The sequence below is a fragment of the Mirounga leonina genome, unplaced genomic scaffold (assembly GCF_011800145.1).
Source record: "Mirounga leonina isolate KUSES-001 unplaced genomic scaffold, KU_Mleo_1.0 Mir_174, whole genome shotgun sequence".
NCBI classification, from domain to species: domain Eukaryota; kingdom Metazoa; phylum Chordata; class Mammalia; order Carnivora; family Phocidae; genus Mirounga; species Mirounga leonina.
The window spans coordinates 6,336,650-6,363,477 of NW_023270451.1; the positions used below are offsets into that span (position 1 = coordinate 6,336,650).

Below are 26,828 nucleotides of genomic sequence, written 5' to 3' on the forward strand. Positions count from 1 at the left end.
CAAAAATTGTCTGTTGTCCAGTTTCCTTCTTAGAATCGAAAAACAAAACATTAACTCTACACCATTTCTTCACAGCAAAAACTTCAAAATTATAAAAGATAACAATGCAGAATTCAGTTATGAAAATAATGAAGAACTTATTATGTCCTGATTTGTGAAACTGTGCACATCAAACAGGAAACTGTGTATACTGGGGTCGAGGAGAAGCAAAGCTGAGTGACACCATATGGATAATGGAAGAGCAAATGCTCAGTGCCTCATAATAAGAAGAAATTCCTACAAAAGACGATTCAACCTCCCTTGGGACTACAGAGGTACCAAAGCATGCTTGCTTAGGACTGTGACCTGGAGGAAGGTGCTGACATTCTAAACCTTTGCCTGGTCTTTGTGTGGCAATGAGTAAGAACATGATTTTAAAAGTCCCACTTAGGTAGTGGTGGTTTTCCTTTCTATGATGAGGCAGCCCTAGAGCAGAGCCGGAAGTAAGACTATAGAAAGAGAGGCTTCAAACACAGCTCTACAAAAGCAAAAAATATGCAAGGTTTTGTTTTGTTTTGATTTTGCAGTGTCAGTAGAAATCTACATAGATTACATCATAGTAGGGGAATATTCATCTTCACAAATATGGAGCTAGACTCTGATGATTAATATTCATAGTTGGAAGATATGCACTATAGGTGGATATCTGGAACTATTTGGAAGATGCAGGTCATGCTGGTAGGCAATTCTCAAAAGGGACCGGATTGGGATCCAAACCCCACCCGCTACTGTCCTACTGAAGTTCCTCTGTGAAGGCGGTCGAGGCTGCACATACAGACTTGGGGAAATGTACTACCAGAGATCACCATGAATGTTTTGGTAAGAAAAGGCAGACAGATTGCAGGGCAAGACCAAACTCAGTGGACAGCGAATGGCATTTCTGTAAAGGGGAGAGGGTGGGGGAAAGGGAGGTGAGGGTTTGCCCTGGATGGAGGTTTGTGAGATTCTTCCCTCCCCAGAAGAAAAAGCATGAGGAGCAGGGAGCAGGGCTAGGAACAGAGGTGGGTCCACAAGACAAGGACAGGTATTACTTCACGTGGGCGGGGACTTTCCCTTTGGCCTATGGAAACAGTCATGCATCATGTACTATTAATTTTTTTTAAAATTGAGATAAAATTTGCGTAACAGAAAAATCACCTTTTTAACTATTTTAAAATATACAATTCAGTAGTTGTTAAAATATTCGCCATGCTGTGCAACCATGTACTTATAAAAACTCTTGCCCTTCCTGTGCTCTAATTCTCTTTAGCTGCCCCAATCCTTCAATAACTTCTCCATTGCCGGACACAGCCCTGGATGGAGATGCTAAGGAAGCCAAAAGAACAGGACAGAAAAGGGAAGTACGGTCTGTCCCAAAGTCACTCCAGTACTGAGGACAGTGTAAACACAGCAGCTTCCCGGGGGAGGGGGAATGCGGCCTAGGAGCTCCGCTTGCCAAGGAGGAGAAGCAGATTGCTCAGGTTACGCAAGGAAGTCATGCTCCAGCACTGCATAGTCTACGGATCGCCACAAACACCATGCCCGGAATACTGAAGGGAAATGCAAGGATCTGTATCAACCAGTTAGTACATAACTTTGTTTCAAGTGGGTTCCTATTTAAAGACATCTTGGGGCGCCTGGGTGGCTCAGTCGTTAAGCGTCTGCCGTCAGCTCAGGTCATGAGCCCAGAGTCCTGGGATCGAGCCCCGAGTCAGGTTCCCTGTTCAACGGGAAGCCTGCTTCTCCCTCTCCCAGTCCTCCTGCTTGTGTTCCCCCTCTCGCTGTGTCTCTGTCAAATAAATAAATAAAATCTTTAAAAAAAAAAAAAAGACACCTTATTTAATATACACTGTCGATCCCTTAGCACTGAACTCATGGTCAACAGCACCGTAATCTCATGCCTGAATGCAGTTTATCTAACCCACATATTTTCTCTATAAACCACAGCGCGGCCTTCTTGTGCTCAGGGACTCTAGACAGCACTTGAGCGCTCTGTGTGGGGAACATTTGAAATAGTGAAATCACCAAAGAAAAGCCCCCAAATGTGAAGATCATGGCACTAAAGAGATCGTGAAAACGACATCCATTTACAGCGTGAGAGGTGAACCAAGAGGGCAGTGCCACCTTGTTCAGCCTCAGCTGGGTGACAAATTTTTCACCACTGCGCACATGCCTGCAGATGACTGACTATAAAAGCACTGTGAGTATTGACTTTGGTGTTACAAATAGATTTTGGTGAGGAGTACAGTTCACAAGTTCAGAGCGTGCAAGTAATGAAGACGGACTATGTCTGGTCCACCCACACCGTACGCACGGTGCCTCTGTATCCTTTCATGGAGTTGATAAAGTCCGGGATTAAGCCATTTATTTCTATTTACTCTGTCAACTAATAAACCATTTTTTAAACTTACCTTAAATGTGTGTTGAGAGTCAGTATCATGTAAAAACATGACATGACTATCAGACAAACCATGATATAATAGAGACAGAGAAGCTAGGTTGAGTTTTGATTTCCATGTTTGCAAAGGACGAGTGGATAATTCCAGCCATACCCATCTACCAGATTGCTCTGAGGATTAAATGTGATAATAGCTGTGAAAACACTTTGTAAGCACCATTGCCTCCAGGTTTCACGCCTTTTGATTAGTGAGATGAATGATAACGTGCTTACCTGCACCCAAATATAGCTATCCACGGCTTTTAGAACCTTCACGTTGTTAACAGGGTGGATTTCAACCAACAAAGTTAAACACTTTGATCCTACAAAGGAAAGGAGGCTTTTAGTAATGAAGACCAAAATGTCTTTTGTTATCTTCTCCCCTTAGGTTTGAATTTTGAAAATGTAAATACGTTACCTATTGTATTAGCTCTTCCAACAGGAAAAGTAATTTTCTTTTTTTATTTTACTTTATTTTATTTATTTATTTGACAGAGAGAGACACAGTGAGAGAGGGAACACAAGCAGGGGGAGTGGGGGAAGGAGAAGCAGGCTTCCCGCTGAGTGGGGAGCCCCATGTGGGGCTCGATCCCAGGATCCCGGGATCATGACCTGAGCCGAAGGCAGATGCTTAACGACTGAGCCACCCAGGTGCCCCAGGAAAAGTAATTTTCTTAAAATTTACTTTGACAGTTCTTAAAGCCCACAACAGATGAAGAAAACCTCATGAAGGAGAAATCAATATACATGGAGTGAGGACCAAGTGCCTGCCCATTCCTCAGCACAGCCTCACAGTCCCTCTGGGCTTCTAAGTCTAAGCAAACACAACTCAATTCACTATCACTCCCAATTCTGCAGCACAAGGACCAATATCATTGGTGGGTGAAAGTATAAAGATATTTCTGATACATGACCATGACAGCACCTCTGAAGAGGACAGGGGCCTGGCTTCCCTCTGGGATGGTGGTGGAGCTGCGTTGATAAAAACCCACTTAATTCCTCAGTGTCACGTTACAGCAAATGTCATAAAAGATAGCAATGAGGAGGAAGTCCTTGGACACAGGCTAGCACGGGATCACCACAGATATCCAGATTTAGACCAAGAGTTCCCCTCCCCCAAGATGAAACCTCACATATGGAGTTGCCTTAGAGCTGAGTTCTTACAAAGACTAATACTCTCAGGTGCTTTCTCAATGACTTTATTTTGAATAATAATGTACAATTTCAGGACTGCACAGCAGCCTGGAATTGAGTCAATGCCGTTTTTCACTATCTAAGAAACTAACCTGACAGCAAATAAAGGCAAATGATGTGGTCTTACAATTGCAAGCATTGGATATCTCTGTGAACATGCCTTTTAAAGATTATTGAAAAAGCATGACAGTGAGTTACTATGTGGGATCCCAAATATACAAGGACAGAACAAATGAAAATCAAATATTGTTTGGTCAAGGGTACTTGGAACTTAGGATAAAAATCAAAGTGACAGGATCATATGCCAATTCAAAAGGGCTATACTTCTAATAACTGGGACAGAGGTAAAGGTGAGGAGCTTTGGGAATCTGCTTGATAACAACAACAACAAAAAAAGTCTCTAGGAATAAGAAAGACATTGGTGTCAGAGTGCCTGGGAGACTCGGAGGGTTGAGTATCTGACTCTTGATTTCAGGTTAGGTCATGGTCTCAGGGTCGTGAGATTGAGCCCCGCATCAGGCTCCATACTCAGTGGGGAGTCTGCTTGAGATTCTTTCCCCCTCCCTCTCCCTCCTCCTCCCTTCCTCTCCCCACTCACATGTGCTAGTTCTCTCTCTCTCTAATAAATAAATAAAATCTTTTTTTAAAAGAAAGACACTGGTGTCAAAGATATTTGAGAAGAAAAATAGAAATACTTCGTGAAACGTGAGAATGAGAAAAAAAGGATTTTTCTTTTATATTATTTTACATTAGGTGTATAAATAAATTAATAATTAAAGTTACTATATTAAGTAGTACAAGCTGACATTTGACTATTTTATGTCTTGACCTAAAAGTTTATATATCCCAAGTTGGGAAAAAAAAAAAACCAAAAACTTTTTATGGGACAGGAAGGGGAATCTTCTCCTTAAAGGAGTAAAGAATCACCTCATAGTTAAGACTTTGATATTTGATAACCAGCTTTCAGTTAAATTCACTTGACTTTAAAATGGGAGGATTTTTGGGTGCCTGGGTGGCTCAGTCATTGGGCGTCTGCCTTCAGCTCAGGTCATGGTCTCGGGGTCCTGGGATCGAGCCCCGCATCGGGCTCTCTGCTTGGCGGGAAGCCTGCTTCTCCCTATCCCACTTCCCCTCTCTGTCAAATAAACAAAATCTTTAAATAAATAAATAAATAAAATGGGAGGATTTTCAAGGACAGAAGCCATCCTCCTACACTAATTTTTCCTTTTTTTGGGACAGCCCAGGCACCTAACTAATATAATAAGCATAATGATAAGAGTAATCATGTAAACAGGAATTTCTCTCAGTAACATACCATGTGCTTTCATGGTATAATTCGATGAACTCTGGATTAGGATTCTAGAGACATCGGTTCTAGTTTACACTCTGCTGCTAACCTAATAGACACTTTTCAGAAAGGACAAAGCATTCCTAGGTTTCAGTGCCTTGTTATTAAAAAAAAAAACAAAACCAGAGAATCAGATCACTTCTACAATCACTTTCAGTCATGAAATCCCGTGATTCCATGAAGTGCTTAAAGTTGTCTTAAGAAGTTTGAGAATCCAGGGGCACCCGGGTGGCTCAGTCCGTTAAGCGTCTGCCTTCGGCTCAGGTCATGGTCTGAGGGTCCTGGGATCGAGCCCCGTGTTGGGCTCCCTGCTTGGTGGAGAGCCTGCCTCTCCCTCTCCCTCTGCCCGCTGCTTCCCCTGCTTGTGCTCTCTCTCTCTCTCAAGTCTTAAAAAAAAAAAGAAGAAGTTCGAGAATCCAGATGTCAGTGGAGCCTGGGAGGGCATCACCACAGGATACGCCACATCTTGTAGATATCACAGAAAGCAGAGACAGCAGGAGCAAAAGTGACAACTTGGACGGATCTTGAGGGCATTGTGCTAAGTGAAATCAGAGAAAGACAAATACCGTATCATCATCTCTCTTACGGATAGATTCCTGGAAAGAGAAATAAAAACCCCATGCTCATAGATGCAGAGAACAAATTGGCAGTTACAAGAGGTGGGGGGTGGAGAAAGGGAGAAACAAGTGAACTGGTTTTTTGTTTCTGTTTTTTTTTTTTTTTAGTTTATATAAATTGAACAAAAATTTTTTTTAAAAAAAGCATAAGGACAGGCATGGCATGGGGAAAGTAGAGAGTCTACAAAAGAATCTAGTCTGATGCAGGTGAAGACACATGTTGTGAATGATGACAAGGTTGGAAGAGTCTAGCAGGGTCTGGTTCTGAAGCAGCTCTCGTTACTGGAGCTCTTGAAACAATCCACAGCTCCACGGAGCCTCGGCAGCACTTAACTACACTAGTGCAGGGGGCCTTGGGAGTCTCAGCGGCCAACACATGTGGCCATCCCCATAGCTGCCCACGGGGAGGCGCTGTGCTTGAGGCAACTGCAACTCCATAGGGGAGGGTGAAGGGGGCAGTTAGGTCCTTTTCTTCTTCCCTTTTTCTTTTCTTTTTTTTTTTTTTTAAGTAAGCTCTATGCCCAACATGGGGCTTGAACTCACAACCCTGAGATCAGAAGCTGCATGTTCTACAGAGTGAGCCAGCCAGACAACTTCTCTTTTACTATATCCTAAACAAAACATTAATCTGCCATGGCCACAGCCAAGAAGAGAAGCACTATGGATAAAAACTGTGTTGCAAAGTACGTGGGCCAAAGAACCTTATCTTGTTCATATGAAAGATGTTACAGTTTGTCTCACTTGCAACGGAAAAATCTCATTATAAAGCAACAGAGTGTTAAACAATACCTCCAGGCAAACTACATTTTATAATTGAATGGCTTATTAGGTCATTCATGGGCAGATAAAATAAGGTTTTCCAAAATATTTGTTCAAAGGATAAAAGAGCATAATAGAGTCTACGGTTCTTTCTGGTCCCATCATTTCTGAAATCTTAACTGAACAAAGGCCTTGTAGGGTCTCCATGATCTGTCTGTACTTCAGCCCTGTTTTCCTCTGGCCTCCGTTCCTACCCCTCTGCCCCTTTTCCTTCAGCCTCATTGACCTCCTCACTGTCCTTATCAGCAAGTTCACCAAGTACACTCTGGCCCCAGGACCTTTGTGCTGGCTGTTGTCACCGTCAGAAATGTGCCTTCCCCACAGCCACGCACTTGCTCCCTCCCTTCTTTCAGATCTCTGTTTAAACACTCCCCTAATAGTGCTTCCTAGGATCATCCCTCAAATAAACTAATTGCACTCAAATGCTTGCTTCAGACTCAGCTTAGGGGGAAAACCCAAACTAAGACAAGAGGGCTGTGGTGTGAGGGAGTAGGGAGTGTGAAACAGGAAGAATACACCAGTAAGCGGGACCTTATCAAATTCACGACTACCTTGGAACTTTGAGCGGCATGGAGGACACATCAGAATTATCCACTTCAGGGATGGAAAGGGGAGTATTTATTCTTCAGCTCTTTGGCCCCTCATTGGTCATGGCTTGTCCTAATGGGGATCCTTTCCAGCCACACTTCCGGGTGGCACACATGTAGGCAGTAAATATTTTCCCAAGGGCTCTGGGCAAAAAGCAAGAAGCAGGGCCGAGCAGCTGAGCTAGGGCATGGTCTGTCAAATTATGTCTGTGCAGAGCTGGTTCTTACCATAGCTGCTGGACTAAAAGGTTAACTGACAAGACATAAAGTATTAGGAAGCCAATACGATACACCTAACAATGTTCATTCTAATATGTTTAAAGATGTGATCCGATAATCTCACTGGAGGTGCATCAAGCTTTAAAGACTGAGTAAGCAGATCTGAATAGGATTTTTTTTTTTTAAGGTTTATTTATCCTAGAGAGAGAGAGAGAGGAGAAGGGCAGAGGAAGAGGGAGAGCAGCTCACGCAGACTTCCCGCTGAGTGTGGAGCCCGTCGGGAGGCTTGATCTCATGACTCCTAGATCACAACCCGAGCCAAAACCAAGAGTCAGACACTTAACTGACTGAGCCATCCAGATGGCCCCTGAATAGGATTTAATTTAATAAACCTTACAATAAAGTTCGTCTGAAAGTACATTTTATCTTTTTTTAAAGATTTTATTATTTGAGAGAAAGAAAGCATGAGCCGGGGGTGGGGAGTGGGGGGCAGAAGGGCATTGGGAGAGGGAGAAGCAGGCTTCCCTCGGAGCAGGGAGCCTGATGCGGGGCTGGATCCCAGGACTCTGGATCATGACCGGAGCCAAAGGCAGATGCTTACCCTACTGAGCCACCCAGGTGCCCCTGAAAGTACATTTTATAATGTACATAATTGCCACTGTTCTGCATGACAATCAGGCATAGACGGTAAACATCATGTAAAGAATATAGGTTCTATTGGGTTTACCAGCAAAATAAGAAATTCCTGAGGCTAAAATGAATTAGGCCAAAAAGTCCTGCGTAGAATTTCTCAAAAATATTTGAGCCAACATTTAAAAATTAAAATTTTACACAAAGGTTCATATTTCTCTTGGTAAACTGAAAAGCTGGTCCCACTGGGCTTACTGCCCTCCTTTGAAGATGGGACCATGCCCCATGGCGCACCCACACCCACCACTAGTCTCTATAGCTCGCCATGAGGGCAACTGCTACACCTTTCTTGTATAACATTTTATCCCCAGCACCATGCAGAGTGCCTGACCCATTGCAGGCACTTATTTGTTGAGTTCTGGACATATGGATGATGTGGAATGTTAAAAAGAAGGAGGGAGCATCACATAGATAATAAACTATAAAGTGGGCCCTGGCAAATGAGAAATTTTATTTAGAATTGGCGGACTATTCACAGTTCACCTGATGTAAGAAAAAAAAGATATTCTTGGAAGGAATATCAGCCCCTTCCCAGCGTTTTTCACACGAGCTTCTAGTCATAGGGTTCTAGTATGTCCTTGGTGTTTATTTGTCTGCAGGTGCTAAATGCCTTTTTAATACTTCTACTATTCACTGTCACATTATATTCTGTACTTTCTTGCTTACTTGAAAAAAAATAATTTAAAAAACGTTTTCATGGGGTGCCTGGGTGGCTCAGTTGGTTAAGCGACTGCCTTCAGCTCAGGTCATGATCTCAGGGTCCTGGAATCGAGCCCCGCATCGGGCTCCCTGCTCGGCAGGAAGCCTGCTTCTCCCTCTGACCCTCCCCCTGCTTGTGTTCCCTCTCTCGTTGTCTCTCTCTCTCTGTCAATTAAATAAATAAATAAAATCTTTAAAAAAAAAACCCAACACTTTTTCATGCTTGACAGGACCTTTGCCTTTTCATTCTGAGATAATTTGTAAAGATGTTTGAAATTTGACTTAGTAGTGAATAAATCTTCATCTTTCAATAGGCACTAAAAAAATATAATGTCATACCTGGTTGAAGCTCATTCTTTCTTCTTTCCTTAGTAAAATGAACTAAACTTGCAGCTAATGGAAAGAGAAAAAAAAATAATCCATTAGCAGATGATCCATGCAGTGGCTGGTTGAAGTTTACCACTTTATACCCGAAATAAGTGAGGGCTCAAAGGATCTGTCAGTGGATGATTAAGGTAACTCAGAAAGCATTCTTTTTTTGTAAGTAGACTCCACAGAATTTTTATTTCAAAATTAATCTCCCAAGAGCATCTTTTCCCAGAAAACCCTTTTTGTAGAATAGTCAAATATCGCAAAAGTCCAAACTCAACAAATGTAGTTTAGTTCTTGACATGTAGCAATAAAAGAGTTCAACTTACCAAGCAAAGTTCTCTCACTGTTGACAGAGCAACTGACAACGTGCAAGTCTTTCTCAAATGTATAGAGATGCTATTAAAACAAAATTATTTTTTAATTTGGAGTTTTGTGTTAAAAAACAATTTTAGAATTCAAATTCCCAGTTATCATGGTGGTTATCATGGTGGCCAGACATTTTATTAAAGAACCATCAATTAACCAGTTTATCCATACCGAGAAGTTCCAGATTATTTTTTAAGAAAAAAGTTTGCAATTGTAGGCCATAGTTGGCACTGAAGCTTAACCATGAGGCAACTTGGCCTAGTGGTTAAGAGCCTAGACCTTGGAGGCAGGCTAGATGTAGGATTAAATTCTGGTTGTGCCACTTGCTGGCTGTGTGACTTTGGAGAAGTTCTTCTTCTTTTTTTTTTTTAAGATTTTATTTATTTATTTGAGAGAGGAAGAGAGAGCACAAGCAGGCAGAGGGGCAGAGGGAGAGGGAGAAACAGATTCCCTGCTCAGCAGGGAGCCCGACGTGGGGCTCAATCACAAGACCCCAGGATCATGACCTGAGCCGAAGGCAGACGCTTAACCGACTGAGCCACCCAGGCACCCCCTGGACAAGTTATTCAATCTTTCTATTCTCCTATCAGTAAAATAAAAATCATAATACCTATTTCATGAAATCCTTAGAAGGATCAACTGAGATGATCCATACAAAGCACTTATTACAATGTCTGCCACCCATAATAAGCACTCAGATGTCAGCTATTATAATTATTGAGAGAAGTAAAGTTTTAATCAAGTTACCTAACTATGATATCATTAATTATGTCTAACAGACTATCACAAGTGCCACTCCTGTAAGGCTCTTATATTCAGAGCCCTGGCACAGTAATCTTCTGTTTTTACTTACTCTTTTAAAAATTTTCTTGCTGTTTGAAATGTTGCAAGATTCCATTTCCTTATTAAATATTAAAGAAAATGAAAATGGTCATGCAGAAGGAGGATTTGATATGCAAATTGAGGAAATGAAGACAATCGTAGTTATATTAGGCAAACTCTTACAATACCCTCAGAAGGTAAGAAAAGATCAAGAGTCTTAGACCTCAGTAGAGAACAGGCTAAGAGAAAAAACATGTAGCAGGAGTATTAGGAAGGTAATTAGTACTTGCACATTTAAAAAAGCACTGAGAACACACTAGAATCCTATGGCCAGAAGTTGGTGAAAAATGTTGAGAAGTCACAAAATGATTGATTAGAAAAAGTGAACTTTGAGTAAATAAGGAGGCTCTAAATTCATGTGAGACATTTTGGTTTCCTTTGACTCTTGCTCTGAGGGATTCTGATATACAAGTAAGAAGAATCATGGATGTATACCCTTAACTTTTAGTGTTTTACCCTTTTAATTATAAGATAACACGTGAATAGTCTCAGTGTTTAAAACATGCCAACACCACCAAATAAAAAGTCAAAGCTCTCCGCTACGCTCACCCCGTATGAACTCCTTTCCAAAAGGAAACATGTTTGTAACTGACTCTGTAACCTTCCAGATCTTTTTAAAATGAGTTTTTAACATATATTTATGTTTTCTTGCAAGTTTTTTTAAACATAAATGAAATGCATTATCCTGGCAACTTGCTTATTTTCACATAACAGTATGTTTTGGAGATCCTTCTGTGTCAGTGTACGTAGACTTCTTAGCCCCTTCATATTTGTAAGTTGTTTTTACACAGGCACAAAATGTCTCCCTCACCTTTGCACCAAGAGTCAGATAAGACTTGTCACATCAACCAATGTTCTATGTGGGTGGTGTGGGGAAAAATTAAGAAAAGGAAGCTGGGTTCTATACCTGGATCTTTGGAAGCAAGGGAAAAGTGAAAGTTAAGGAGAAACGGAACTTGGAGCCAAAGGTCATTATGAGATCCTAAACTTCTGGGAGCACGCAAATCTCAGGAAGGCATTGGACTTCCTACATTCCTACAGAATATTAGATAACTGATTTGAGCCAGTTTTGCTTAAATCTCAAAGGACTAAGAAACTTCAGGTGATGCTTTGGTCCAGGAGTCCTTGCACTTTATTTATTCATTTATTTTTAAAGATGGTAAAAGAAAGAAGGGAGGCAAAGAAAATAAAAACTAAATTTTTAGAAAATGAAATGAGAATCCGTATCTAGAAAAAGGAGGCAGAAAAAAGAAAAAACTCTAAAAGCAATACTAATGAGGAATCTATGATTTATGGTGATTTTTACCTCATTTTGTCTGGTTCGGCAGTCATATAATCCAAAGAAGACATTTCCCTTATCATCCTTAAAAAAATTAACGAGATATTTATTATGTATCATTGTTTAGGAAGTTAGGATGTTATTAGTCTTAAACCTGCAATAATTCAATAAATATTAGCAATAAGCACTCTAAAGGTAGCGTGTCAGAAAGGGACCAAACCTGTTTCAGCTAGTAATATGGGCTCAAAGAGTGAAATGGATTAAGAGCGTACAGCTTAGTGAATCTGGGGGACCCTGTCTAGTAGGTAGTAGAGTATAACAAAGGAGCGAATATTTTTGTACTTCCATTTATTTCTTCAAGACAATATATATGATAGAGATTGGGAGTGGCTAAAACAAGTCCATGATATTCCTGTAAATAAAACTTTTTGAATCATACAATTCTTTAAATGCAGCACACTTGTAGAATACAACTTAAAATAACTTTTTAAAAAGATTTTATCTATGTAAGTAACCTCTACACCCAACCATGGGGCTCAAACTCACAACCCCAAGATCAAGAGTTTCACGCTCCACCGACTGAGCCAGTCAGGTGCCCCAACTTAAAATAACATTTGAGCAAATAAATAAATACAGTAATACATCTGTGCAAAGCAATATGGCCACTGAAATTATTCTTTCATGTTTCTCTACTATAGTAAAGTTATCAGTAAAGTTACATTTTCATTCCTTAGAACACTTAATGTTGAAAACACACATTAAACAATAATGCCTCAGAAGTCTGAGCATACCTAAGTCTAAACAGATGATGTTGAGTAATCACAATTCAATATTTTCTCAAAGATAAAACCTTACATATTAATTAGATTTAAACATCTTTCATTTAGCATTTTTTCCTCTGCAAAATGGAACTGTTCATTTACTCAAAAAATTTGAGCACTGAGTGTCAGACATTGTATACAGTTCTCATTTAAAAAAAAGAAAACATTCCATTAAGACTGAATTTCAATCACCTTATTTAATCTCACAAAATAAAAAAGTCACGTTAAAGGTTCATTACCCCCTCAGTAAGATATAGCACAAAATTCAATTAAAAAAGATTAATGTAACATAAAAAAAGAACATAAATGGTTAAAAGAGTAAATTCTATGTTACACATATCTTACCACAATAAAAAAAGAGAATATAGACATACCTTATAGGTATAAATAATATTTCCATTTCTTTCAACATTTAGTATACGTAAGCTCTCATAATTATTTTCCAAAACACCTAAAATGATAAGATAATGATAGCAAGTTAATATTTAACAGGGAATTTTTTTTTTTTTTTTTTTTTTTAGAGAGAGAGTATGGATATGAGCAGGGGAGAGGGGCAGAGGAAGAGAGAGAGAGAGAATCTCAAGCAGGCTCCACACCCAGCATGGAGCCCAAACCCGGGCTCAATCTCAAGACCCTGAGGTCATGACCTGAGCCAAAATCAAGAGTCGGATGCTTAACTGACTGAGTCACTCAGGTGCCCCAACAGGGACTGCTTAAAAATGTTATCTAATAAATATTAGTGAAAGCCAAGTAAAAAAGAACACATACTGATGATTCCATTATAGAGAGTTTTAAAATAGGCAAACTAATCTATTGTGTAAGAGATCAGAGTAGTAGTGACCCTTAGAGAAGAGGCAAGGACTAGTGACTGGGAGGTATCTCAAGGGAGCCTTCCGAGCTAGTGGTGATGCTGTAGGTGTTGGGTCTACTGATATACTCACTTGGCAATAACTCACTGAGCTGTACACTCTTAACCTATATACTTTTCTGTGTGTATGTTATCCTTCAATAAATTTTAAGTATCTATTAGTTTTTGCCTTATGTATTTTGAAGCTATGCTGTTAAAAGCATAAAAATTGAGAACTGTTATCGCTTCCTGGTGGATTAACCATCAGGAACTCAGTAGAACTGCCTTGTGTCCGAGTTAGTCAATTAAAGCAACAAGATAAAAAAGCAAGTAACAGTCAAACCTTTTATCACTTGCTGTGACAATATAAGCAAGAGTCCATAATAAGCACCAGCTTCCCAGTTCATTTTCCCCCATGGAATGACATGCTAGTGGAGGGTCAGGTAGATCGGCGGAGAGGTGGGGAATCGCTCACTGCTGAAGGAGCCCTCAACAAAAAGCTCCTGCAGTGTTGTGGACTCTGTGGCTCAGGGCAGGGAGAGGGAGAAGAGCTAAGAGTGGAAAAGTACTAAGTCAAATTGGAGAAAAAGTATCTTCAAGGTTCCCTCCTTTTCCTACTGAGGTAGTTTCAGCAGAGGTACCTAAGGAAGGTCTCTGCTGATGGCTCCTGATAAAGAGGCCTCTGAAGGAAGGCAACTGGGCTGAGAATGCAGCTCTGGAGACAATGAGGTCCAGCCAGAGGGGCCTGAGTCTTGACTACAACTTCCTTCAGGAACTGCGGTGCACTGGCTATGTACCAAGTCTGATTTGGGGAGGGCAGCTTTCCCCCCATGAGGCCTGCCAGGTAAAGCTTTTGCAGTTGCATATGGTTGCACATAAAAAATCACACATGCGTTTTAACCAGGAGGTGGACTAGTTAACCCTTTTATTTACTATAAAATGTCCTTTATCTTTAATAATTATTTTTGTTTTTAAGTTTACTTTGTCTGATATCAGTATAGTAACATCAGCTTTCTTTTGGTTAGTACTTATGTAACTTTTTCTAACCTTTTTTTTTTTAAAGATTTTATTTATTTATTTGAGAGAGAGAGAATGAGAGAGAGAGAACACATGAGAGGGGATAGGGTCAGAGGACGAAGCAGACTCCCTCCCGAGCAGGGAGCCCGATGCGGGACTCAATCCAGGGACTCCAGGATCATGACCTGAGCCGAAGGCAGTCACTTAACCAACTGAGCCACCCAGGCGCCCTTTTTCTAACCTTTTATTATTACTCTTCCTGTGTCCTTATTCCTAAGATATGTAGTCTAACAAGCAATAACCTTTAGAGTATGTAGTCCATTTACATTTAATCACTGATATTTGGGATTTGTAGCAATCATATTACCATTTATTTTCTATGTGACTCAATTGTTTTACTCTTTCCTTGCCTTCTTCTGGATTAATCAAAATCTTATTATTTCATTCTCCTACTTATTGTCAGCTATATATTCTTTTGTTATTCTTTTATTAGTTACCCTAAAGATTACAATACAAATCCTTAACTTATTATGTTTTAATATTACGTGATGCCAAGAAATATGAAACAACTGAAACTCTCATACACTCTTAACAGGAAGGTAAATTGGAAAACTTGTAGTAGCTACTGAAGCTGAACAATCATGCATTGGAAATATACACATATTTCAGCAAATGACACATGTAATTTCTATAGCACTATGATTCATAATAGCCCAAACTGGAAATCCAAAATATCCATCAAGCAAAAAGAATAATAAATTAATTAATTGTGGGATATCCAAACAATGGACTATTGTACAACGATCATAATAAATAACTTGCTAAAATGTACAATATTAATAACTGAGCAAAAGAAGCCCAGATCGTTCCCCCTCCCAAGAAAGGTATAAACTATATGATTTAATTTATGCACAAGTTTCCAAAACAGGCAAAATGAATCTATGATGCTAGATGAATGCTTGCTGGAAAGGAACATGAAGGGGAACTTTGTGGTTCTATTAATGTTCTCTTTCCTGCTCTGAGTGCTAGCTACATGGGTGTGTTTCACTTTGTGAAAATCAACTGAGCTGTGCACTTATGATTTGTGTACTTTTTGTATGAAAGCCATATTTTGATTTAAAGATAGGTTCTTTACACAAAACATTTAACTTGTAAGTTAATTGACCATTATCTTTCAGCTAAAATTTTAAGTATATTCCTCTCAATTCAACAATTAAAGGATTTAAACATTAGTAGATACAGCTTTGATAATTATCATCATTAATTGGAGAGAAATGCACATTTTCCCAATTGCTTAAACTTGACTCATTTCCCCACACATGAATAGTGTTTTAGATGTTAAAATATTATGTTGATTATGACAAGTTTCAATATTCAGACAAAACATATGCAAAATATTCTACAACTCAGAGCAAATTTCAGTTTGTATTCCTGAGTAAAAAAGAAAAAAACAGGGGATGCTTGGGTGGCTCAGTCAGTTGAGCAACTGACTCTTGATTTCAGCTCAGGTCAGGATCTCAGGGTCGTGAGATTGAGCCCTACATCAACCTCCTTATTGGGCATGGAACCTGCTTAAGATTCTCTCCCCCCCTCTTCCTCTGCCCCTCCCTCCCAAAAAAATAAAGAAAAAAAGAAAAAAACAGGCTAAAAAACAAGGATAATTGGTGACATGGACCCTTGCACTGGAGTTGGGGGTGGGAAACATTTCAAAAGATAAAGAGCAAGTTTCATAGAAAATATAAGAATCATCCTGACATCTTCCCCACCCCTCACAGGAAGAAGCTGCCTGGATCTTCCAGGGGCGGGGCAAAGGGAGCGGGAAGTGCTGTTTTCGTTTTAATATGGCCATGTACACTTTTTAATATTTTTTGAGCTGTCAGACACACTTTACACTAATGAAAAAATAAGGATAATCAACTAGTCTCTTAGGAGAATAATATGATTCAATAGCTTACTGCTAAATAGCACTTAACAATTTACAGACTTCTATCTCATCCACACTGTGTCAGGAATTATAGGCCCATTGTATTAAGAAAACAAATTGAGTTTCATAGAGGTCCAGATACTTGGCCAATATCATATCGAAAAAGTGGCACAGATTAATCTCAAGCCTAGAAAAAAAGGTGAACAGAATGAACTAAGTTTCCTGTATCATGTTTACAATGGGACAATGGATACTTTTTGAAAAATCCTCTAGGGTAGATTTTGTAAACAACCAAAGAGAATTTCAGGGAGTTTCTTTTCATCCTGCACATGACTCAAAACTTCTGGAATGCAATGTGTCAATATTTTGAGAAGTATTTTTTTTTTCTTTCAAGATTATAAGGATGCTGGGAGAGACCTCTCAAAAGTACACTTAAAAGGTTTCAGCTAAGATAAGAAACTCCTTTACAAGAAGTCTTGCTAAGAAAATTCAATTTACTTGCAAAAGCCCATCTATTTTCAAAACACTAAACAAATAAGAGAAAAAAATCCCCAAGTACAGTTTACAACAAATGATATATGCTTGTTCCATTAAACCAGTGGTTCTCAACTCTGGCTTTGGGTTAGAATGATTAAGAGAGCTTTTAAAAGTACATGGATGCCTAAGACCTACCAGAAATATCCTGATTTTACTGCTGGTGAGGAGCCCAGTCTCTAAGGTGTGTGTGTGTGTTTTAAATTCCCCATGTGATTCTAATGTGTAGCCAGGGTTGAGAACCACTGAACTACAGATTCTTATAATTTGCTAAACAATATTCATTAGATAGCATAACTAGGACCAGTTTATAAGGCAACCATGATAGAGTTGAAATAAATAATAAAAATAATTCCTGCGTGGATCTGTTAGGTAGTAATAACTTAGGAAGTAATAACTGTAGTCTTTTTTTTTTTTTTAAGATTTTATTTATTTATTTGAGAGAGAGAGAATGAGATAGAGAGCATGAGAGGGGGGAGGGTCAGAGAGAGAGGCAGACTCCCTGCCGAGCAGGGAGCCCGATGCGGGACTCGATCCCGGGACTCCAGGATCATGACCTGAGCCGAAGGCAGTCGCTTAACCAACTGAGCCACCCAGGCGCCCAATAATTGTAGTCTTAAAAGAAACTTGTAGTGTAAGTACATGGTTCTCATCTCAAGGACATTTGAATTAGGCAAATTTGGCAATGTTGGAAATCCAGAGACCAGTGTCTCACCACACACTATTAACCCATCAGCCTTTCCTCCCCGGATTAGTTGCTCATGGTTTAGACACACCCTTTTAAAAGAAGTATTCAATAACCTCTTTGCTTATTCATTCTGACTCTTCTCCTAGTAGTTCATCGCCGGAAACTCCAGAGGAGGAAGTTTAGCAATTCAAATGAGGAAATGTGGTTTAATTTTACAGTTCAGTGTCCTCAGAGCTCATGAAGAAAAAATGTAGATACTTGTATAAGTAAACCTATTAAAGAAAAGGAGACTACCTCAATACTAAAGGTGTCGGCAAGTCACAGCTCATGTCAAATTAAATCTGGTTGGTCAGATACTCTTGTCCATTTCAAGCTCTTTGCCAAACACAACTGATTTCACTTTATAGGAACGTGTTTGTCAAATGTGTAAATTTTGTTCCCAACTGCTTTGAGACAAAAATCAGATAAAAGTGTTTCTTGTCTTCCAGTGACCATACTAGGAAGAGTGGGGGGGAGGGGATTTGAATTGATTCCTAATATACAGATCAGGAGGTGCTAAAATATGATTCTATGACATGTCTATTCTGCAAATAATTCACATAAATCCTTGGCTCAACATGACCAGGTATTATAATTCCTAAACTTATAAAGTAAACATCATTATGTGATTTATACCCATATTCTGAATAAAATGAAAAAAAGGACGGGGTGATTAGTTAAGAAGCAACAAAAAAAACATGAGAATTAGAAAAGGAGGCTAGGAAGGTAGGGGAAAGAAAAGTGAAAAGAACAGTAGCCAGAGAATATTGAAACAATATATAAAAACAGTATGTCAAAGCCAGACCTCTGGCCCCCAAAATCCATCTGTGGGGTGGAGGGAGTGGGGTGGGGGCAGGGTTTACAGGAGGCAACAAGAAAACATTACTCTTGAGTCAGTCACCTGGTAAAATAGATCACTTCTCTGGTAAAGATGAATGATTACAGTATCTGAAAGATGAATCAATCTGGTGTATGATAGATCCAAGAGTAATCAAAGCAGACAAGAAAATACAGGCAAGAAAACCTACATTCTTTCTGGTCTTAAACACATATGACATTGAAACTTGAGAAAATTTTCATACCACAGACTTTTTCTTAGTTTCTTGAAAGTGATACATGGCAATAGGGGATTAAGCACTAGATAAAAAACTAATACATAAAAATCTATTTTATTGCTATGTACCAATAATAGCTAGAACATGTCATGTTTTTAATTGTGCCATTTATGGAAGCAACATAAAATAACAACAACCTAGAAATAAAGCTAGCAAAAAGTGTGCAGGACGTTTATGGAAGAAATTCTAAGACTTACTAAGAGTCATAAAGAGGATCTAACTAAATATAAATTATACTTGGTTCATAGCTGTAAGATTTAATATTGCAAAGATCCCAATTCTCCAAAGCTGATGTACAGATTCAATGCAACTCAAAATTCCAACCGACTTTTTGGTGAAATCTGATAGGCAGATTCCAAAATATATATATATGAGAGACCAAAGGGCATAGGATAGCCAAAATGGTGCTGAAGACTGCCAAGGTGAGGAGGCTTACTCTACCAGATTTTAAGACTTTCATAAAGACAGTTATTAAGATGTTTTCATCTTAAGTTGACAAAAGGAACAAAATTAAGAACCCAGGAAAGGAGACCCACACATATGTGGAAACTTGATATGTGGTGGAAGTGGTTTTGCTGTCAATGAGAAGAAGTAGGGCTATTTGGTTAGTGATATGAGAACTATTAATATAGAACACCAATACAATTTACAAAAGAATATTTTAACACATGTAAGCTTATACATAACAACGAAGCAAAACCATTTACCAACAACCGACCTTAAAAACAGAACAATATCAAAACTTTTAAAGGCTCTTGTGTCCCCGAATCCTACCTCATATCACATACAAAAATAAATTCCAGATGGATTAAAAAACAAAATGCAAAGAGCAAAACTTTTAGAAGTTAATTTAAAGATGTCTTTGTGACTCCTAGATAGGAAAGGATTTCTTTAAAATATCAAAAAAAGCACAAACCAAAAAGGAGAAGACTCATAAATTAGACCACATTAAAATTAAAAACCCCATTGCAAACTGAAAAAAACAGTATGAGAGGAAATATCTGCAACATATATGACAAACAAAGGATTAGAATCCAGAATAAAGAACCCTTAAAAATCAATATGAAAAGGGGCGCCTGGGTGGCTCAGTTGGTTAAGCGACTGCCTTCGGCTCAGGTCATGATCCTGGAGTCCCGGGATCGAGTCCCGCATCGGGCTCCCTGCTCGGCAGGGAGTCTGCTTCTCCCTCTCCCACTCCCCGTTTGTGTTCCCTCTCTCGCTGTGTCTCTCTCTGTCAAATAAATAAAAATAAAACCTTTAAAAAAAAATCAATATGAAAAAAACACAATAGAAAAATGGACAGGATGAACAGACATCTCATAAAAGGGGAAACTTGAAAAGTCGATAAATATAGAAAGATGCTAAACCTCAGACCACAGTGAAATAACATTTAGACTCACCAGTTCAACAGAAAATTAAACATCTGGAAATATCAAGAGCTTGTGAAGATACGGAGTACAAAAAACATTTCTATACCACAAATGGGGTTGTTAATAAGTACAGCTGGTTTGGAAAACAATTCGGCACTCTCCAGGAAAAGTGAAGACGTACACAGCCTAGGACACAGCAACTCCAGTTAGACATCCATCATGCACAAGAAAGTGAGCAAACGGATTGATGATACGAGCAAACCCCAGAAACTTCCCAAATGCCATCACTCCAAAAAGGATAAGTAAAGTCAGGAAGCACCCTGAGACAGCTTAGTATCCAGGATATTTACCAGGGAATGTTCAGTGAAGTGGGATTAACACCTGGAGGAGGGAGGGGAAGGAAGTAGGACCACGAAGGGGGAGAAGTCAAGCTGCAGCAATGTCAGGTAACTTTGGAATCCCCCAGGGGAGAGGCTCTCATACTAAAATAGACCGTCAACGTTGTCCTGTGTTGAGTCAAAATGGCCAGGCCGTGATACCCCACCTCAATCCCTAATTAAATGTGGGCCACACTCAAAATGTCCTGACACTGGGCAAGGAAGTCCTCCATGGAGGCAATCCCTGAAGGGGCTGACAGCTGAAGCTTATCTACTGACCACCCTCACAACCCTTGGGACAAGCTTTTCCTTGAAAGGAAGATCTAAGCGGTACATCTCCATGTCCACCATACTGTTGTACATTCACACAATGGAATACTTTACATCAGTGAAAGTCAATGACCTATAGCAGTCAATGTGGATACTGAGAAGAAAAAAAAAAAAGCAAAAAAGAATACATATAATATTCTTTCATTTAAAGTTCACAAACAAGGGGCGCCTGGGTGGCTCAGCCATTAAGCGTCTGCCTTCCGCTCAGGTCATGATTCCAGGGTCCTGGGATTGAGCCCCGCATTGGGCTCCCTACTTGGTGGGGAGCCTGCTTCTCCCTCTCCCACTCCCCCTGCTTGCGTTCCCTCTCTCGCTGTCAAATAAATAAACAAAATCTTTAAAAAAGTTCACAAACAAGCAAAATGAAATGATATTTTGCATAGGGAGATATACATATAGGTTAAAACTGCAAATAAGATCAAAGTTTAAATGGTTGTTACCCCTAGGAGATGAGGGATAGAGAAAGAGGATAGATGAGGAAACACAAGAGCCTTCAAAAGTCTTGATACTGTTTTTTTTTTTTTTTTAAGATTTACTTATTTGAGAGTGAGAGGGTATGTATGTGCACAAGTGGTGAGGGGGGCAGAGGGAAAGAAACTCAAGGAGACTCGGCACTGAGTGTGGAGCCTAACGTGAGTCTCGGTATCACGACCCTGAGATCCTGACCTGAGCTGAAATTAAGAGTCACACGCTCGACCGACTGAGCCACCCAGGCGCCCCTGATATTGTTCTATTTTTTAAGGTGGGTGTGTGGTTTAGTTTTTTGTTATTTATAGGTTACATGTGCTAAAATATTCTTTGGTATAATTGTTTTAGTTTTTAAAAGAAATGCTTTTTTCCATTTATTTCAGGAGAGATTATTTTCCAAAAGTTCAATCCAGAACCAGAAGCATATGTAGTAACCAAATCTGGTCTCCTTACTCTTTAACCCCTGGTTGACTAAAATACTATCCCACAGGCACTGAATTTCCGTGGCTAACTTAGCTCAGCTCCCTGGCTGTTTTGCCAGGAATATGTCATACTTAGTATTACTTAGCACCACTAAGAAATCTTCAATTGTATTTGTTGATGTGAAAATATTAAGGCTTTAAATCTAGATAGCAAGTGTGCAGAGAGGAGACATTACGATGGTATAATTACTTATAATTTACATTTGAAAAGCTGAGACTTTGAAAGGAAAATAATTTGCCAAATGTGCGGAGTAATAGCCATGCTAGAAATAAAATAGAACCCCACATTCCCCTGCCAGTGCTACAAATTATAGAAGAGGAATTAACTGTTTTTGAGGTACCACCCACTGGTGATCATCAGGAGTAAAAATTCCCTTAGCATAAGGGGGCTAATGATCTTGCCAAGGTGCTCTGCAAGAGCGAAATACTACCAATATTAGAAAAAGCTGGTATTTCTAGTAGGTTTACCTTCTGAGGACCTAAGTTCATCTGTTGCTTAGTGGAATGTCAATACACAAGTTTATGTCTCTTCACAGATGAGTGAAAAAGGCACGGGAAGCTAAGGCCTAGCTGGTTCACATACAGCTTTTCAATCAAAACACACATTACTGAAACATAAGACTGTGGCATTTCACACTTCCCCTAGCTTTTCATTTGCAGACACCTGCCATTTAGCTCTATGGTGTGAAGACTCAGGGAAAGGACTACTCTGTGGTGGAAAGCAGGCATCGAGCTGCCTATTGTATTTTAAAAACTGAAACCTTCAAAACCTCTTTAGGAGACTTTAATTTTTTCCAAAAAAGCAAAACTTTGCTAATAATGACACCTCCGCAAACTCAAGCCTTGAGCTACACAAACATGACTCCTTATTTGGAACTAATAACCAACATGGCAAGACAAGCTACCCCACAAATAATTCTGCTAAAGCCACAGGATCGTGTGAAGATATAAGGTAGGGAGAGAAAACTTTCATCAGAGTTAAGGGGGAAGAAATTGTAGATATGAGGATAACCCTTCTAAAAAACACCCTCCAGCAGTCTACAGTGTTTAAGGAAAAACACAGAGGTGGGGAAGGGGGCGCAAACACACTGAAGTGAATAGCTCCTATGAACAAGGTGGGATCCAGGGTATGATAGCTTTGAAGCTGACTTTAAGCCTTGAGGATGGATCATTATTTACAGTAACCTTAAAAAGAAAAAAAAAAAAATGTGAGAAATCACCGAGTTCCTCTTCTTTGAAGTTTTGATTGATCAATGCTAGAAAGGCTCAAAAGTCACTTTTCTCTCCTTCATCAAAACCAAAACAAAGGATTTTTGAGACAGATGAAAAGCAAAGCCTCAACCGTGAAGGAAGTATTCCCATTGATCCTGAGGAAGTTGGACAGCAAACCTGACCGTCACCGTCTCACAGCCCAATCCCGCTAGCGGGGACAGGTGCTGCTATGCTCTGGGTTGGTGGCGATGCGCTTGGTGCCTCTTTGGAAAACAGCAGGCTCTAGTTCACTGCTCACAGCCTGAAAGCAGACGCCTGCCCTCTCGCACGTCACATCTCAAGTGGCATGTCCCCTAAGTCATGAACACTGTGAACACTATTCACACAGAAACATCTCACAAAGGTGAAGACAAACTGCGCAACTGTTAGGTATTTTTATGGTGGTTTTTTTGGTGGCCATGATTCATCTTTTCTCATAACGCAGCAACTTTCAGGAGCCCCAGTCTTGGCAGAGCCCCTGCAGGGGTGATGAACCCTCCCAGGCAGGTGAGATAGATGTGAATGAAGCACAGAGAAGCCCCTGTCCCACTCCTGGCAGCGCTGGGCCAGAGGAACGCGGTCTTGGCAGGTGCTCCTCCACGCCCTGCCCTGATGAGACGATGCTGAGGTACCACTAGTGTCCCTGGCCCTTCTGTTAAAGGTGAACCACTGGGCAACAAGTGAGCCAGAAGCTGGGGCGCTCGCTAGAAGGGGAAGTGCAGTCCGGCCACGACCATGCCCCGAGCTGCCCCTCTGACCTTCACCCAGTGGCCGGAGGTGAGGGCGGCAAAGCCCGGACTCGAGAGCGAGCAGCTCACCCCTTCCGCACCAACCTTCACAGGTTGGCGGGGCCGCGGGCGCCTCCCCCTCCGCTCGATGCCCCCGACCGCGGCCCGGCCCGGGGCCCTCGGGCTAGGAACGACTCAGGCTCCACCCCCTCGCCGGCTCCCACCTGCCCCCCCGCCCGGACGCGCGCCTCCAGCACCTGGGCCGCCGCCTCGGGCCCCGGCGGCCGCTGACGCCGCCCGCTGCGACCGCAGCCACGGGAGCACGTCCTTCCGGAGGTCGAAGTCGGAGACCAGACGGAGAGCCATCGCCCGGACGCGGCCACCGGGCGGCTCGGGCCCCGCGCCGCGGGCATTCCCGGCCCTCCGCGCGCCACCTCGCCCTTCTCCCCCGGCGCCGCCCCGCCCTCCTCTCCCCCGCCTCCCCGCGCCCGCCGCTTTCGGTTCTGCTGCGGCCCGGCCCGGGGGGCCCGGGGCGCCGCCTCCCCCGGGCCTGCCGCGCGCTGGGCGCGCCGGGCTAGCTGGGGGCAAGGGGACTGCGGCGCGGCGACCGGCCCACTCGGCCCCGAGCCTTCCACGTGCGCCCTTCCCGCGGAGGGCAGGCGAGTGGAAGGATTTGTTTTTAAGGGGCCGTGGAGATGTCGCTGAGCCAGTGGTTCCTAATCTGTGCTGCACGTTAGATGTGGGCGCTAGGCTTACTTTTCTTCTTTTCGTTTAATCTTGGGTGCTTCCCAAAGTGGTTGGAAACCACTTGACAAGACAGAGGTATTTTAGCTGGGTGAAGGTTCCAGGTCGTCGCAGGGGCAGAAGCCTGCAGCATCTTGGGCCTATTGGACCCAGCTTCAGGGAGATGATGTGTCCTTAGCAGTGTTTAGGTAGCAGCAGGGAGCGAGCGTGGGAAGACGGTTCTATTTTGAGAGATACGGAGACACTGGAAAGGGTTAACAATCTTGGCACAAACAGATCCTCTGCCTGTTCAAGAGGTTCCCTTTTTACGAAGGAATTGTTTAGGATTTTACGAACTGGCTTTTACGAAGCTGAATTGTTTAGGATTCCCGCTGTGCCTAGTCTTTTAAAAGTGTTCTCATCGTTCCATCTTGGGTACCTTCTCATCCCCACCCCTACAGATAAATCCAGTGTTTTGTTAATCTCACCACTCAGCTTTCTTTCCCTTCCCAGGCACGCACCCTCCGTAAGTTTAATGATTGTTGTGCCTTTGGCACTCCCAGATTCAATCCATCCTGAACATCAACCCCAGGTTATTACTCTCCCTTAAGACAAAGCTATCCTCATGTCCCTACGCAGACCTTTAGTAACAGCTGACCGCCCCAGGATAAAGTGCCTACACTTTAACTGACCTTTCCAGCCTTTGCACGGGCAACTTCAGCTCCCGACTGACCTAACTTCCCGAACCCCTCTGATTCCACCCTCCTTCCTCGGGGGTGAGGGTGGGCGAGGGAGGGAATCACCAGGTCCTTCCAGTCTGGATCCACAAAGACTTCCCACAGCTTCGGCTCACCTCAGCCTTCCCAGCCCTGAACTCCTAGAGAGATATTGTAAGTATGTTTCATCTGACAGTCATATACTGCCTGGAGACATGAATACTGAATCTTGAGTCTTGGCACATCCCTTTGCCCCTTTGCCTCCTACCAGGGGCACCTGAAAAGTGCTCAAGTTATTGAAGAATGAGTCAATACATATTAGACTAAAGAAAGCCTTATCACATGTTTCTCAAAGTTAGGGTCTGAAAACTGCCTGTATTGCAATCATCTGGGAAGTTGTTTTACAATGCAAACTCCTAGGCTCTAGTCTAGACCAGGGCAAGGCCCAGAAAGGAGCATTTTAGCCAGAGCCTCAGGTGATTCTTAGGCTTGCTAGGGTTTGAAAACTATTCTAAATAAAGGTAAAAGAAACTATTGATCTTGCTCTAGAGACATGTTTCTCCAATTGAGGTAGTGGATGATTTCAGGTAGAACTCCACCATTACTCACCACCCTATACCTTGGAAATTCCTCCCACCTGTAAAGTGCATGAAGATTCAGCAGAAATGTTTCATGAGGTTACTAATATTGCTGGTGCACAAAAAGGAGGAAGTCATGGGGAGTTACTACAAGAAATGTGTCATACCAAATGAGGCTCGTTGCCTTATTCATGAAGTCTTTACTTGCTTATTTTAAAAATCAGTGTTTTTGGGTCTTTTTTTCCCCCACAGTTAACCTCTATTTTTGCCAAGCAAGACTGATACAATCCTCATATATAGTCCTCATCAAGCCATGATTATATAAAAACTCTCTTCAAAATTAAGTAACAAGGAACATAGAGAACATAATAACCAAGAAGCAGAAAGATGAGGCCCAGACCATGAAGGTAGTACATGAATGGCTGAGCTTTGATCATTCACTAAGGAAAAGACTGGTGAATGGTGATTTACCGGCTTAAAATTTGTGAAGGGTTAATAGGAGTGCTGGTGGATTATCCTTGACTTCTAGAGAAGACAGGACTGGAGACAGTCATATCTTCTTTATTTAAAAAACTGCTTCATTGATGGATGTGTTAACTTGATTGTGGTAATCATTTCACAATGTATATCAAATCACGTTGTACACTTTAAATATATATAATTTCATTTGCCATTTATACCTCAATAAAGCTGGAAACAAGAAAAGAAAATGATTCTGCCTCACAGAATCATTAAGCCCAGGAACTGACTTTTGGGTAGAGAAGAAATATTTCTGCTTCTTGGGGATTTTATTTATTTTTAAAGATTTTATTTATTTATTTGAAAGAGAGTTTGGGAGAGAGAGAGATCACAAGCAGGGGGGTAGGGGTAGAAGGAGAAGCAGACTCCCCGCTGAGCAGGAAACCCGATGCGGGGCTCGATCCCAGGACCCTGGCCTCAGGACCTGAGCCGAAGCCAGACACTTGACCAACTGAGCCACCCAGGCATCCTAGCACAGCACAAATTGGAGACTCAAAGATCTTGTAATCAAGGCCTTTATTTTATACATGAGGGAACTGATGCTCGAAAAGGTGATACGAGTGTCTGGTCTAAAGCAGTAAAGTTAGTTAAGTACAAAGTTGGGCTCTGAACAAGTCTTCTGTACTGGTGGTTGTGTTAATTATGTCCAGTGAATGAATTAGAGTACTCTTACCTTACAGCCTGAGCACTTCTAGTTTCCCAAACACTACACCCTGATTGGGGTGGAATTCTGGGACCACAGTGAGAAATTGCAGAGCTTAGATCATATGGTGT

The 26,828-nt window shown here is 41.3% G+C and overlaps 1 protein-coding gene across 5 annotated transcripts in view; it reads right to left on the bottom strand.

Moving 5' to 3' along the window:
* Positions 1 to 23,962, bottom strand: part of GSAP (gamma-secretase activating protein) — an 86,058-nt gene extending 62,096 nt beyond the window's left edge. For all 5 annotated transcript variants that reach the window (XR_004681978.1, XR_004681979.1, XM_035020425.1 and 2 more), the window contains exons 1-6: positions 23,776 to 23,962; positions 12,723 to 12,799; positions 11,555 to 11,611; positions 9,327 to 9,396; positions 8,968 to 9,021; positions 2,690 to 2,778 (exon numbers count right to left, since the gene is read on the bottom strand). Coding sequence is in view for 3 of the 5 variants with exons in the window: in XM_035020425.1 (XP_034876316.1) it covers positions 2,690 to 2,778; positions 8,968 to 9,021; positions 9,327 to 9,396; positions 11,555 to 11,611; positions 12,723 to 12,799; positions 23,776 to 23,884 (456 nt within the window). In the remaining 2 variants the exon portion in view is untranslated. The remainder of the gene's footprint in view (positions 1 to 2,689; positions 2,779 to 8,967; positions 9,022 to 9,326; positions 9,397 to 11,554; positions 11,612 to 12,722; positions 12,800 to 23,775) is intronic.
* Positions 23,963 to 26,828: the final 2,866 nt, after the last annotated feature.